Source organism: Oryza brachyantha, chromosome 1 (assembly GCF_000231095.2).
Source record: "Oryza brachyantha chromosome 1, ObraRS2, whole genome shotgun sequence".
NCBI lineage: Eukaryota > Viridiplantae > Streptophyta > Magnoliopsida > Poales > Poaceae > Oryza > Oryza brachyantha.
The window spans coordinates 6,271,318-6,286,812 of NC_023163.2; the positions used below are offsets into that span (position 1 = coordinate 6,271,318).

The 15,495-nt window shown below is 43.1% G+C and overlaps 1 protein-coding gene across 1 annotated transcript; it reads left to right on the forward strand.

The window, feature by feature from the left end:
• The first annotated feature begins 751 nt into the window (after positions 1-751).
• LOC102710545 (probable WRKY transcription factor 31) lies at positions 752-3,643 on the forward strand. Its single transcript, XM_040519962.1, has 6 exons — positions 752-1,160; positions 1,274-1,378; positions 1,607-1,783; positions 1,902-2,216; positions 2,316-2,429; positions 2,576-3,643. Exons 1-6 carry the CDS (start codon positions 855-857, stop codon positions 3,296-3,298), a joined length of 1,740 nt encoding a protein of 579 aa, XP_040375896.1. The 5' UTR covers positions 752-854; the 3' UTR covers positions 3,299-3,643.
• The last annotated feature ends 11,852 nt before the right edge of the window (positions 3,644-15,495 follow it).

The window sequence follows — 15,495 nt, forward strand, 5'->3', positions numbered from 1 at the left end:
CAAAATGGATGCACCATTTGATACGTATAAACTCGGACCTAAAATTTTAAAACTCACGTTTACACTATAAAAATTTATCAAATTTGACTGAAATTTAGTGGGATGATCTGTTATGTATAAAAGCAACTTTGTGTAAATTTTGGTCGATTTCTACATGTGGGCTCCACGTAGGTCTATTATCTTATCCATTAGCTATCCAATTAAAGGATTCATTTAACCTCCACGGATTTAATCCATTTAGAATCTAAAATAACCTAACCAAATCCAGTCCATACCAATCTATTTGTCTCTATAACCTAATTAAATCCAGACCATTTAAAGTTATAATCCATTTACACCCAACTAAATACAATATAAATTAAAAACTCATTTAACTTATTTCCATCCAACCCATTAGCAGTCCTGGTCGCTGTCGCTTCAGGAAAAATTCACGCTTTCTTAACGAGTTGGGATTCTGATCCGGAAGAGGTGAGATCGTGAGAGAGACGAGGAGGAAAAGGTGTAGACACGCACGTAAACGGTATGGGGGAGGGAGAGAGAGAGAGACGTCTCCGCGCCTCGCCGGAAAGGACGATCCGGTCGCCTAGGCCTAGGCCCGAGTCGTCGTCTCCAGACGCGGGGACCAATGGGGACTCGCCACGTGTCCGCTCTGCACTGACGCAGCTCCTGATGTCAGACTCGAGGGGGCTACCCTTTTATACGAGCCTCGCCCCACCGGGGAAGAGACTTCAGACTCCCCCACTCTTCCCTCGTTCTTTCTCTCTCTACCACGTCGTCGTAGTCTTCTCTCTCTTTCTCTTCTCCGGGAAGAAGAGGATCAGGAGGAGGAGGAGGAGGCGAGGAGCTCCAGTTGCATGGACAAGGGCCACCTGGGTGGTGGCGGAGGAGGAGGTGGTGGGCTGCTCGCTCTCGACGCGTCGCCGCGCCCGCTCGGCTTCTTGAACCTGCTCTCCCCGGCGCCGTTCCACAGGAGCATGGAGGCGGACGACGGCGGCGGCGGCGGCAGGGCACGAAGGTCCATTGAGGTGGACTTCTTCTCCGACGAGAAGAGGAACATGAAGAAGAGCCGGGTCTCTACCGCCGGTGCCGAGGCGGACGACGCCAAGGGGTCTGCCGCCGCCGCCGGCCTCGCCATCAAGAAGGAGGACCTCACCATTAACGTTAGCCATCACCGCCTTTTCCTCGCTCGTTCTGCCAGCCTGCCATGCAAGGCTTCTGTTTTAATTACCCATGGCGATCTAACAAAGCGAGGCCTTCCGTGTGCGTGCTGCAGCTCCTTCCCGCCGGGAACAACGCGAGGAGCGACCGGTCGATGGTGGTCGACGACGACGCGGCGTCGCGGCCGGATCACGACGAGAAGAGCCGGAGCAGCAACGAGGTAGGTAGCCCGGGGCCGGTCAGCCGGTGACCGATACAGCTCTAGCCTATCCTAATTATCATCACCACCGCGATCTCGATCGACGTTTGACCGAGCTGAAACCGTCCACGCGGCGAACATGGTGGATCTGACCTGACCTGAGCAGCCTGAGCTGACCCACCCGACCGCTGGTCATGGATCGCCCGATATTAACGCTCTCTCTCTCCTTCTCTCCCTTGTGTTCTGCAGCTCGCGAAGATGCAGGCGGAGCTGGGCCGCATGAACGACGAGAACCAACGGCTCCGGGGGATGCTGACCCAGGTGACCAGCAGCTACCAGGCGCTGCAGATGCACCTCGTCGCGCTCATGCAGCAAAGGCCCCAGATGCTGCCTCCGACCCAACCGCTACCGCCTCCACCTCACCAGGTAAAAGTTACACCCGGAATAACCACGCAATATTTACAGAGTTATTTACGGTTACACTTACACACCTACCTAGCTAGCCAAAGTGGAAAATAACTGGCTTCCCACTTTGGTGTTTCAGGATGGAAAGGCCGATGCCGCGGTGGTTCCGAGGCAGTTCCTCGATCTGGGCCCGTCAGGCGCCGGCGGCGAGGCGGCGGCGGAGGAGCCGTCCAACTCGTCGACGGAGGTCGGCAGCCCGCGCAGGTCGTCCTCTACTGGCAACAAGGATCAAGAACGCGGCGACAGCCCGGACGCCCCCTCGACGGCGGCGGGGTGGCTGCCGGGACGCGCCATGGCGCCGCAGCTGGCGGACAGGGGCCATGACCAGCAAGCCCAGGAGGCCAACATGAGGAAGGCCCGCGTCTCCGTTCGCGCGCGATCCGAGGCACCAATCGTAAGAACCAACCACCCCCCACCACTGGCAACCACACAGTGCAGCCACAACGAAACTGAACGTGCCGAATTCTGAATCGTTCGATCTGGTCTCGTGCAGATCGCCGATGGGTGTCAATGGAGGAAGTACGGGCAGAAGATGGCGAAGGGAAACCCTTGCCCACGCGCGTACTACCGCTGCACCATGGCCACCGGCTGCCCGGTGCGGAAGCAGGTAACCGGACACGGCGACGACTCACTAAGATACGGGTCAAAACAAATGGGTACAAGGGGCTGGGCAGTAGTACTAGTACCGTATAGGCGAGGGTGCTTTGGTTGGTTGGTCTAACTTTGTGTACGTGACGGGGAATTGACTAACAGGTGCAACGGTGCGCGGAGGACCGGTCCATCCTGATCACCACGTACGAGGGCACGCACAACCACCCGCTGCCGCCGGCCGCGATGGCGATGGCGTCCACCACGTCGGCGGCGGCGTCCATGCTTCTGTCGGGGTCCATGCCCAGCGCCGACGGCGCCGCTGGGCTCATGAGCTCCAACTTCCTGGCGCGCACCGTGCTGCCGTGCTCGTCGAGCATGGCAACCATCTCGGCGTCGGCGCCGTTCCCGACGGTCACGCTCGACCTCACCCACGCCCCGCCGGGGGCGCCCAACGCCGTCCCGCTCAGCGCCGCGCGCCCGGCCGCGCCGGTGCCGCAGTTCCAGGTGCCGCTGCCAGGCGGCGGTGTGGCGCCGGCCTTCGCCGTGCCGCCGCAGGTGCTGTACAACCAGTCCAAGTTCTCCGGCCTGCAGATGTCCTCCGACTCGGCCGAGGCTGCCGCCGCGCAGTTCGCGCAGCCGAGGCCAGCGATCGGCCAGCTGCCCGGCCCTCTCTCCGACACCGTCAGCGCCGCGGCGGCGGCGATCACCGCTGACCCCAACTTCACAGTGGCGCTCGCAGCGGCCATCACGTCCATCATCGGCGGCCAGCACGCAGCGGCCGGTGGCAACAACAGCACCGCCAACAACGCCGCCACCACCAGCAATCAAAACAACACAAGCAGCAACAACACGACGAGCAACAACACCAACAGCGAGACACAGTAAAAATTGAGTTCGGATCAGTCATTCACATAGATTTTCAAGTTTTTACTCTTACTTTGTTCAGGATAGGTTCTTGATTTCTCTCCTTTGGTTTTCATTGCTCGGCCGAGCTGTGCAGTGGGCACAATGGGTATACGCTTCCTTTTTTTACCCTCTTTCCGGGTTTTGCAGCAGCAAAAAAAGTTGTATTAATTCATTGCTTTTTCTTAGTTCTTTTCTACCCGCAAAGCAGCTGTTGATACTCCACAGTAATAATTAGTACAATAATAGCTATCCTCCTGAGAATTTTGTATACTTGTCAAAGCAACAAAAGAAAAGAAACAATGACAGCTTACTGGAACCTCTCTTACGTGTTTGTTCATATCCTCAGATCTTTTTATCTAACATTTTCATTTCACGGCTTGGTTTCGTTTCGCTTTCTTCTGATTGGCCTTTTCAAACGAAGTCACGGCCAGGCCCGGGCCGGCCGGCTAACTCTCTCGGCTACGTGAATGCGATATTTGTGAACCGTAGTTTTTCAGAGACCCCAGCGTAGACCCAGTCAGTATCCAGCAGCTACCTAGCCTGGCTCGTCACGTATTTGCACTTTTACAAATTACTATTACCGGTCTTCCATTGGACTGTACGTATACGGACTGACTTGCGTTACGCATACGCTGGCTCTCTGAAGTTTGAACACGGGATATGTTAATTTCTGTATTGACTGTGTGCCACATCGGCATGGCCATATCCACTACTGGGGATTGAAATCCTCAACATTCAAAATCGCCGTACGTATCATTACCTCGTTGATTTAGGATTTATCAGGTTCACATGTCAGCGACAAGATCATGCCATTTTGAAGTTTAGTGTTTATCGGGTTTACATATCAGTTATAAAGTTACGAGATTCTGAAGGAAGGTGATCCAGTGATCCTGATCAGTTGAGTCGTTCTGGCGGGGCCTTCCGCCTGCCCGAGCGGACGCGGCGACGCACGCACGGGGAAAATGTGGAGGCGCGGCCGTGCGGATGCGGGAGAAAATCACGGGGAGCGATCGAGCTCGGCTCGGCTCGGCGTTGGCTGGCGCACCCGAATTCGACACGGAATCCCAGCGCCTCGCCGTCGCGCGAGCGAGCGAGTAGTCGGCGTTGCGTCCGTCAGCTTTGGACCTGGGGGGGGGGGGGGGGGGGGGGATGCCGGTTACGTGACAATTCGTTATTTGACGCGGTCGCCACACGGTTGGGGGCTATTCTTTTCTCTTTTCCCTCCTCGCCGCGCGCAGCTGGCCGGCCGGCCGGGCGTCGTCTACGCTACGCTACGCTGGCTTCTTGCCGTCCGCGACGGCCGGCAGAGACCGGCTCTCTCGGTTGATTTTTTTGGCGTCGCCTGCAGACGGGTCGCTCGCGTCTGGCCGGCCGGTCCCGGTCGGAGAGTACGGCGGCGCGCGGGCGGCCGGCCGTCCACGCGAGATTTTCCAAGTGAAGTCTGCGCGGTTTCAGATGTAAAATGGTAGGAAACTGCACGCTCATGATCGAGGTATCCTTTCAACCGAGGTGCAATGCATATGCATGTGAGCAATGGTCAAACTGCGCGGAGAAAAATGTTCAGCTACGGTGTAGCGCTTTGTCTCGTCGCATGTATAGGGTGATTGTAAACGTTATATTTGTAAATAATAATTTAAAAAAGAATTATATATATTTTCAACGATTTAAAATCTAATGTTGAAAATAAACTTTGATAAAAAATATCCTAAAATTAAATTCAAATTTAAAACTGAAAGTTCAAAGTTTGTCCCTGTAATCACAAGTACGGCGTGACGCAGGCGATTTGCAGTCGCCCGTATTTGAGTTTTCATGTTCTACTGGTACTCAGGTACTAGCTTTCACGTGTTGTCAGCAGATTGATTGGGAAATAATTGCACAGAAGCATATCATGTTTATCTCCGCAGCGAGTTTTGACGTTCTGCCTACGCCCTTAATTACATCGACAGTGGGATCTAGAACGATCAAACTTTTTCGAATTTAACGATTTCATAACATATTTTCGTTATCAGAAAAACTATGGAACGGGAATCCGTTCGAACGGAATAGTTAAATACGGAATAGTTAAATGAAGTTTTGCCTTAGATGTATTTGCTGCCACGTGATTAGCCAGCCGACGGCGCACGTGACCTCAACTAATTTTACTATGTAGATTGATGAACAGCCAGCTCGAGAGTATGTATATGCATTCACGGCTAGCTGCTGCATACGTCAAACACACGCCTGTCCTCTCCCGATGTCGCAACCGTTAGCTAGCTTAGCTAGTAGCCATCCAATCTCCTTTTCGCCCCGCGCGCGGCTACCGGCGATGGAGGTGGGTTCGTCGGAGGAGTGCATAGCCATCCAATCTGCTGATACCCTCTGGTATCTTTTGGTATCATCTGACACTTATTGATATTAATTAGTATTATCCAGATTTTTATATGGGAATCAAGTGATACCTATCGATACTTACTGATACCCGTTGTTACATTCTGACATCATATGGTACCACATGGTATCATGTGCACTCTGAATCCCTCGAGCTGCCCTTGTCGCACAACGCTATGATACTAGATGATACCAACTGGTATCATATCAGGGGTATATCTTTTGGTATCATATGACACTTTTGATACTAATCAGTATCATTTAGATTTTCATATGGAAATCAAGTGATACCTATCGATACTTACTGATACTTATTGGTATATGCTAACATCATATGGTACCACCTAGTATCATGTGCACTCTGAATCCCTCGAGCTGTCCTTATCGCACAACGCTATAATACTAGATGATACCAACTGGTATTATGTGGTACCAATCATCTGGTATCGTATCAGGGGTATCATTTCTTATCAGCGACGCGTGACGGCGCGAAACACATCAGAGGCAGTGGTGGCGGGAGGCCCGCGAAGGCGTGCGGCACGCTGCGGCAAGAGCACGGCGTGGGAGGCGCGTGGAGGCACGCGACGCGCAGACGCAGCACGTTGCGGCAAGAGCGTCGTGTGGCAGCACACCGTGCATAGGCGAGCGACGCGTGGAGGCAAGGACGTGCGGGAGGCGGGGCATATGGGTTTGCATGCGCGGGATTTGAATCATTAAATATACCATACTGTACGACGGGATGCCGTGCTCTAGCCATCCTCCTTGGAAATAGAAGTTGGCAGTCAAAAAAAATTCTATGGCTGGTGGGTAATAATTATCTTTTCTTTTGTTTCAGTCTAAAGTTGTAATGTTACCCTTTCGAAACAAAAGTAGCTTTACTCCCTCATGTACCTTCCCCACCTATATCTTGTCTTAATACGGGCGGAGATAGAGTTACCGCAGTAGTACCCTTTGAAAAAGATAGGTGCAGTACTGTTTTCATTCTTTGATTATTGACTTATCGTCCACACTTAAAAATTAAATTCTAAAATTTAATTTTAGTGTTGATTTTAGAATTTTTATTTACCGTGGTCTGTTTTCCAACATAAGGTTTTAAGCTACGAGTAAAGTGTTTCTTTAATCATACTTAAGATAGTAACTTGAGCTACCATATTCGATAGAACAATGTTACTATACCAGAAGATATCGTAAATTCCTAGTGTTAATTTTGGTATATCTAGGTATTTTATATCTTAAGTACCAATATTTATAAATTTTGAGTGTAAAATTTAATATCTAGATATATTTTTCAAGGATAATAAAAAATGTCCTATTCTCTACTATATAAAATGTTCGTGGTACATCGAGGTACCAAAAGGGTACATTAAAAATTTTATATCTTTAGTTATTTTCTCAAGAACATAGAATTTCTCATATATATATGTGTATATATATGTATATGTGTATATATATATATATGTATATGTGTATATATATATATATGTATATATATATATATATATATATATATATATATATATATATTCTAGCTACGGTGAGTTGCAACTCACCGGCTGCTCCGTGAGTCGGGGTTCAAAAACATATCAAATCATCTCTAAATTTCAATTTATATGGCTCACTAGATTCTTGATATCAAAATCTCGTAGCACACAAATTTTTTTCATTTTTAGAGATTTTTAAGTATTTTTTTGAGATTTTTTGACACATCTATGAGTGGCAAATCCTTAAATATACTCCCCCAGCTTATAATGTGTTCCTCTCTTTTCTTTCCTTCTTTTTATAACAATGTACGTGTATTCAACCAATTAGTGATAATTTTATATACGTCTAATTACCTACTTAGTGTAAAGGTAAAATATAGGGTTAATTAGATCCATGCAATTATAAATTTGTCAGTTTAAAATATGTAATTACTATTCGACTAATTGTAGAGATGCCACTATAATTTTAGAACTATTTCAGATATGTCATTTTTAGACTAAATTGCCCTTTGCACATATCAAAGCACGGTGAAAAGCAAAGGGGGCAATATGGTCTATTTAAAAAAATACACCAAAAGGATATAGAGTGATATATTTTAAATAGTTCTGAAATTATAATGGTATTTTTACAATTAATCGAATAATTGAATAGTAATGATATATTTCAAAAATGATAAATTTATAATAGCATGAATCTAATTAACCCTATAATATATATACCTCCTTAAGGAATAATTAAGGACCAAAACCAATCTACCGATCTAATAATAAGCTAAGAAAAGGCTTGAACACATCGTTTCTACACATCTCAATTTTGTTAAGCTCCGAGCCATGGCATTTATTTTAGGTGGTCTTTCTTCAAACCATATATATTCATCGATCATCAACCTTTCCACCAATTGGAAAATGATATGTGAAGGCAAGCCGCCGGCTAATATGCCAGAACTGTCATCTCTAGCAGCTGTGAACGGGGAACCTGAACTTGAGAATTGTCATTTGTCATTTCAGATATGTGTATTTGGCCCTTTTTCTCCTTTGCAGAAAGTAGTTGTTGCCGACAAAGCAATTCGGAAGTCCCATTTTAGTCTTAATCCCTGTCTAGCACAAAGTTGACAGCTGGTCCCATCTGTTGGCAATAAGACCAAGGGCCAAAGGCTGTTGCTACGCTTCGAGCTATACAGCTTGTTTGATTTATTATACGAGATTTGTTCCGGTCTAACAATCAGAAATGATTTGGTACCGCGAGGTACCGAAATCTCGAGATATTTTTTATTACTTTTTGTTGAACTGAAACAAATCTCTTATTACACATATGAATTTACCGAGCCAAATTTTGATGACATTAAATAAAATTTCCCCCCTCTACTTGAGTTTCCTGTGACTTCTTTGATATAGATGCTGGGCTAATTTTGTTTGAATGTTAATTATTGTTGGTTTTTTTTATCATCCTTGAAAAGTATCTTAAGGTACCAAAAAATTTAGTATAAATTTTTGGTACCTAAAGATACAAAGTTATTATACCTTTTATATAAAAAACGTGATAACTTGAGATACTTTTTTAAAAATGATAAAAAAACTCGTATTGGCAAAACTCTTATTGTATAGAACTGCTGTCTTCTGTGTGGCCAAGTTGACAAATAAGATAAAATCTTGCAGGTACCACTGCATCCGTTTTTCATGTGCAGTTTTGCCACTCAAAACAAATTAGGCCAGCTATTCATGAACAGTGAAAACTTAATGATTTTCATCTTTATAAAGGTAAATTAAATTAGTGATATTTCATTACGGGAAAATCCAGCAAAAATTCCTCAAGAGTAAAGTGCATGCTAGTTCTCTTAAACCTGTGTTCGCCATGTCACTTATGTCGATGTACTCTCAAAATTCAAAATTAGCATTCTTCACTTGTTACTTGTGTTATTTATATGTCCGTACTGTCAAAATGTAGAATTCGTACTCTAAACATGTTTTGATTTCAAACGGTCATCAACTCACTCCGCTCACGGAAATAGGGGAAAGTATTCTAAACTCTCGAGGGGATATCCCCTCGTCTATTGCACGCTGTCTAAATAGTCATAAAAAATATTCAAAAAATTGTGAAGATTAGATTAATATAAGATATATCACTACACAAACATGCACAAATATGACTTCTACAATCCATGACAAAAATAACAAATTGAACTCTGAATAGTATACGTATACTTATAGTCATATTTGTTATTTTTGTTATGGATTGTAGAAGTCATATTTGAACTTGCATGTTTGTGTAGTGATGTATCTTATACTAATCTATCTTCACGATTTTTTTCAAATTTTTTGATGACTATTTGGATAGCATGCAATAAACGAGGGGACATCCCCTCGAGGGTTTAAAATCCACCCCCCAGAAATAGTGCACTAAATCTACAATTAATAGTTCCATGTTAGCACGGGCAGTAGCAGACTAGCAGACAACTATTTGGACTAGTGATAGACACTAATACAAGTTTAGGGTTCTAATGGTGTATTTTGAGAGTACGATAATTAACCTGAGTAACACATTTGAATAAGATGGTTGTGCTAATTATGTATTTTGAGAGTATAGCATAAGTGACACATCCGAATAAGTTTAAAAATGCTAATTCTACGAGAGCCCAAGTGACACATTCGAACAAGTTTAATAAGGAGGTAGTGACTATTTGAACTAGTGACCGACATGAAACCAAGTTTAAAGTGTTATTTCTGCATTTTGAGAGTACATGGATCCAAGTAACGCAATTGGATAATTCTAGAGCGTGGATTGATTCTGTGTTGTAAGAGTACGAGAGGCTAAATATAGGCTAAATATAACATGGACGAGAAAGTTTAAGAACCGATTCTCTAGTCCCAAACTCAATCCAGTGAGCACTTACATGCCAAATTGGAGTATATAGATCGTGGCCAATTTAAATGGATTCGTATATGCAAATGGTCAATCCAGTACTCTGACACACTTGATTATAAGGGCTTTTTTATCATATTTGAAAAGTAACTCAAGATATCAAGAATTTTAGTATAAATTTTTGGTATCTCAAATACCACACTTTTTATACTAAAAATAGTGATACCTTGAGATACTTTTTCAAGGATGATAAAAAGCTCTTATTATAAATATGTGCACATCTAATTTGTGTGCTTATTGATCAGTTTATCACAAGTTATGACAGATTTATAATGAGAAATTTGAGAATATTTTTGGTATTGATAAAATATCTTGAGATATCTATTAACAGAGGTACCAATATTTTTATATGATATCTCATGTTACTATTTTAGATGATAAAAAAATCAATAAATTTTATTATTCTTAAGAAAGCACCAGCAAGTATCAAACTTTCATCGTAAAATTTGATTACTTTTTGAAGATATTAAAATTTTACATAAAAATATATTATCTCCTCGTATCTTTTTTAAAAAAGGTAAATATACAATTCACAAATATTCAATCCTGAGCTCATCTGAGAATCTTGCACATACATATACATCCCGTGCATGACGACACCAATATTAATGTACGGATGGCGATGTGTTAGGTAGGGATGGCAATCGGGTACGAGTACTGTCTATCAATATCTGTACCTGTGAAATTATGCCCAAGGGTATACCCGTTACTACATCACAAGCAATAACCTTTACCCATACCCGATACCCGCGGGCGGCGTATACCTTGAAAATACCCGTTTACGCGCCAATCACAAGGCAATGTAGCAGCCAAAAAACTAGACAAAGAAGATGGAGGCAACAACGGATGAGGCAGCGGCATCGTCGGATGCGGGCGCCGGACTGGGATGGGGGTGACGACGTCGGCGGGGACGGGGTGGTGGCCTCAGCCTCGAATCCTCGGCAGCGACGGATGCGTCGTCGTCAGATGCGGGTGCTGGATCGAGATGGGGGCGGCGGCCTCGAGCGGTGTCGGCGAGGACCGGGATGGGGGCGGCGGCCTCGGCCGGCGTCGACGGGGCGGGGACGATGGCCTCAGCCGGTGTCGGGCATGGCCACACGGGGACGGGTGTGGTGGCCTCGGCTACCGTCGGATCCTCGGCAACGACGTCATCATCGTTGTCGATGGGATGGGCACGCCGACGGCGGAGGGGGGAGGATAGAGGGACGGCAGCTGGGTGGGAGATTGGGATGATTTTGCTTTGGATGAAAACCTAAAATTTCTTATATATATGGATAGTTGGGCCCATATGTCAGTCGTCTATAAACGGGTAAACGGGCGAGATGGGTATGAGTACTGTCTACCCATACCTGTACCCATTTACCTGTTGGGTGCTAATTTTGACCCAACAAAATACCTAGGGTACTAAATAGAGAACAAACCTGACCACATTAGGATTTTTACTCACGGGTAAACGGGTATAATTGCAATCTAGTGTTAGTGTTAGGCCGTCGCTGCAGAAAGCGTAGAAAAAGCTAGCGTAGCAGGATGGAAAGCCCGTGGACTCGCGAGCGTGTGTACGTACGTGGACGGCGACCGACAGAGACACGCGGCGCCCGGCCGTTGACTAGCCTGGTCTAGCTCTCTCCCGCGCGCACCGCACGGCCGCGGCCGGTGTCACTCGATCGCGAGTTCGCCATGTCGAGATCATGATTCACGACAAACCGGGCCCCGCGCTTCGCGTCGCTTTGCAGGCAACTTGATCGGCGCCAGTGGGAGCGGCGGCGGCGGGTGTGGGGGGGGGGGGGGGGGGGGGGTCGTCGGTCTCGTCCGGCGACGACGACTCTAGCTGGAGCTAGCGTGCTGTAGCAGCCGTAGCGGATTAGCCGATGGGGGCCTATGGCGACCGACTGATGCGCCACCGCAGGAAAGGTATCGCGTGTTCTTTTTTTTCCCTCTCTCCCGCCGCGTCAACGCGATATGATGCGAGCTCGAGTGCGCGCGCGTCTCCGCCTCTCGACAAACCGGTCGCTTGCGTGTGATTCATTTGAAATTTTGTACTATATGACTCTACGAGCTACTGTCTTCCGTCTCGTAATAATCTTATTTTTCATTTTCCGTGTCTAACGTTTGATCATTCATCTTATTTGAAATTTTTTTATTATTAATATTTTTATTGTTACTAGATGATAAAATATGAATATGACTTTATACGTGACTAATTTTTTTAAATTTTTATATAAATTTTTCAAATAAAATAAATGGTCAAATATTAGACATGGAAAAACGAAAAATTAGATTATTATAGGACGGAGGTAGTAGCTTAGCTAGCGCGCCGCGCGCGCTTATGACACGCAAGTGTAGTGGGTTTTTAATTTTCTCTGTCCGTGCAATGATCGATAGATACAGTCATACAGGTGTACTTCTATGAATAGCCGTTAATTTTCTCTGATCCTTTCGCTGATATACGCTTACAAAACAAAATTTAAATCTTTAATTTTTAATTTGTGTTGATTTTAGGATTTTTTACTAAATTTTATTTTTCAGTTTTGTCTTTTAAATCTTTAAGAATACGTATATAAAATTTTTATTTAGAAATTAAATTTCGTTTGTAAATATGAGGTACACTCGTCCTTTTGTTTCTTTCCCATTTGTTTCTTTCCCATGAGATGGTATTAGTACTGAAATCTATGAAATATTAATACCAGCAGCAGGCCGTGCGCTCGTGTAACCCATAACAATATATCACTGTATAGTAGTGATGGGTGGAAGATGGATTTTTACGGCTTAAAGTGCATATATGTTTCCACAGGCAATCTTTAATACAAATAGTATTACGAGTAACACGGGCAATTCGGGAAACTTTACTAAGATATCAACGACTATAATATTTATTTATTATAAAAATTCGGTACCTCAAGTGTTAAATATTTAGAGGTACGAAATCTTTACGCTAAAACCTTAGGACCTTGATTTGCAAAGTATCTGAAGATAAAAATACGTTTTGGTATCTTTTTAAAAATGATAAAATAACTTATATTTTGAACAATTCATATTGGTAATTAATATAGAGAGAAGTAATACTCCAGATGACTGATCAGTGATCAAACCCTGTTTTGGAGGAGCTTAATATTCCAAGAAACAAATGGATGTTTCCTAGCTTCTCACTTCTAATTTATTTGCTAGATTTTATATTTACAACTTCTTATAACCTATATGCGATAACCTATACTGTTGAGAAAGAGCATTTTTTCCATCTTGAAGAGGTACCATGAGGTACCACTGTTTTCTATATAAAATTTAATACCTTCTAGAATCTAAGAGCATCCCTAACAGATTATCTAAATTTGATTATCCATGATCATTTAAAACAGTTTCATCATCTATATCTCTTTGTACTTCAGCAGATCATCCATATATGACATCCTCCATATTTTTTTGGAGAATGGAGAGAGAACATCCAAATATAGAGTTTCTCTCTAAATATGGATGGCATCTAAAAATAGAGGATGAGATAGATGTCCTGCTGGAGTTTAATCTTTACCTTTTATCCTGAGGATGTGATAGATGAATTGTTGGAAATGCTCAAAGGTACCAAGAGCTAGGTACCAAATTTTACATAGAAAAAAATAATACCTCCTAACACCTTCTTAGGAATGGTAAAATTGCTCGTCGAGAAATGGTAGATTTTGAGAGACTATGGGGCTGGACTGCCATAGTTTTTGAGCCGAGCATGCCTAAGGTCAGCTAAACAAATTGGCGCCTAGAAGGTCACAATATTGCCACACTTTTTGAGACAATAACACATTTGACTAGCACCCCCATCTTTTCGCATTGGTTATGCTTATAAGATAAATTTTAGATTTATAATTTTAAATTTGAAGTTTATTTTGGAGGGTTTTTTATCGTATTTTATTTTTCAATATTATTTTTTTATATCGTTAAGAACATGTATATACAAGTTTTATTTAAAAATTATCTTTTGGTTCCAAACATGTTGTTTGGTTTTTCCTTAAAAAACAAAAAGGCGACCATCTAAAATGCTATTAAAAATATCTTATCATAAGTGTGACAGTAAGACCAGCACATACCTAACTTGACCAAAGCTACAAAACTTAAGGTATGGCCAAGTATGCTAACATGTGACTATGAACCAAATAACCCATAGAAGCTTGTCCAAACAGTGTGTACTGGCTAGTTGCACCAACGGGCCAAAAATTTCGGTGATGCGCGTTAATCTCAAAAATTAATGGGTAGGACACCCGTTCCATCCTGCTGGTTGCTAGAATTGCTATACTCCCTCCGTTTCATAATGTAAGATGTTTGACTTTTTTTTATAATATTTGACCATTTGTCTTATTCAAATAATTATAGAAATATCATTTATTTTGCTTGTGACTGAACTTTAAGCACTTGTCATTTTTTATTTTTATACTAATTTTTAAAATAAGATGAATGATCGTAACCAGAAAAGTTAAACATCTTACGTTAGTAAACGGGAACGGAGGTAGTATTACATTTGATGCTGGAGATAAGAGATGCTGCGACCGTCTAAGTCAACTTAAAGTTAGTTTTATTGTTTGCTTGGACTCTCTGAAGCTACAGTTGAGCTACCGATCGATTTGTAGCTATCAGTCCACTTGGACCAATGGGTTGTCCGGTGCCGTGCTAATTATTGCATGCACGAACCACTCACAATGAAATTAAAATATCACCGCAAGGTTAGAAGTATCTTTGCATCTGTTTTCTAAGAACCGGCAAGAGATTTGCGTGTTATTGGATAAGAAAGAGATGGACAAGGTGGTGAGGTCAACAAGCGACAAAATTTGATCAATTAATAACCTGTCTAAAATCAAACTTCTTGCTGCACTTAAACTATAATATGATGTTTTCGCTGCTTTAATATTTTTGATACTATTAATATTTAATATATGTTTAATTATTCATCTTATTTATTATTTGGTAGTCAAAGTATAAGTAATGTTTAAAGTTTCTTCAAGGTAAACCACAATAAAGTAAATACATATTTTTCAATAATATAAATAATCGGTGTAGGTTCAAAAGTCAGTAATCAAAACATGAAAAATAAGAGAATATTAAATAATTTTAGGTGTTTTACGGTACCATCTACTAGCAGTATAACTTATTAGACTGTTTATTTTATTAATTTAATGGATCAAATTTATTTATATTACCAATATATAACACATGGGTAGTATAATATTTTTCTACATATAATAGAGCTATAAATAAAATACAACCGTTGAAGAGCACGGTAACCAGCTCAATAATTTTATGTTCCTAATACTGTTTTCACAAATAAAGTTATTGTCTTCTAATAACACATAATGATGCATGCATCGTAGATGGTCGGTTCCGTACACAATTTGACTTTATACCCATCAATCTTATCCTTTTACTTTTGTTTA

Excerpts from the sequence above, each read along its gene's own strand:
- LOC102710545 (XM_040519962.1), top strand. The coding sequence starts at position 855 with ATGGACAAGGGCCACCTGGGTGGTGGCGGAGGAGGAGGTGGTGGGCTG. Across the intron at positions 1,379-1,606 it reads AGAGCCGGAGCAGCAACGAG|CTCGCGAAGATGCAGGCGGA; the intron begins GTAGGTAGCCCG and ends TGTGTTCTGCAG. Across the intron at positions 2,217-2,315 it reads CGCGATCCGAGGCACCAATC|ATCGCCGATGGGTGTCAATG; the intron begins GTAAGAACCAAC and ends GGTCTCGTGCAG.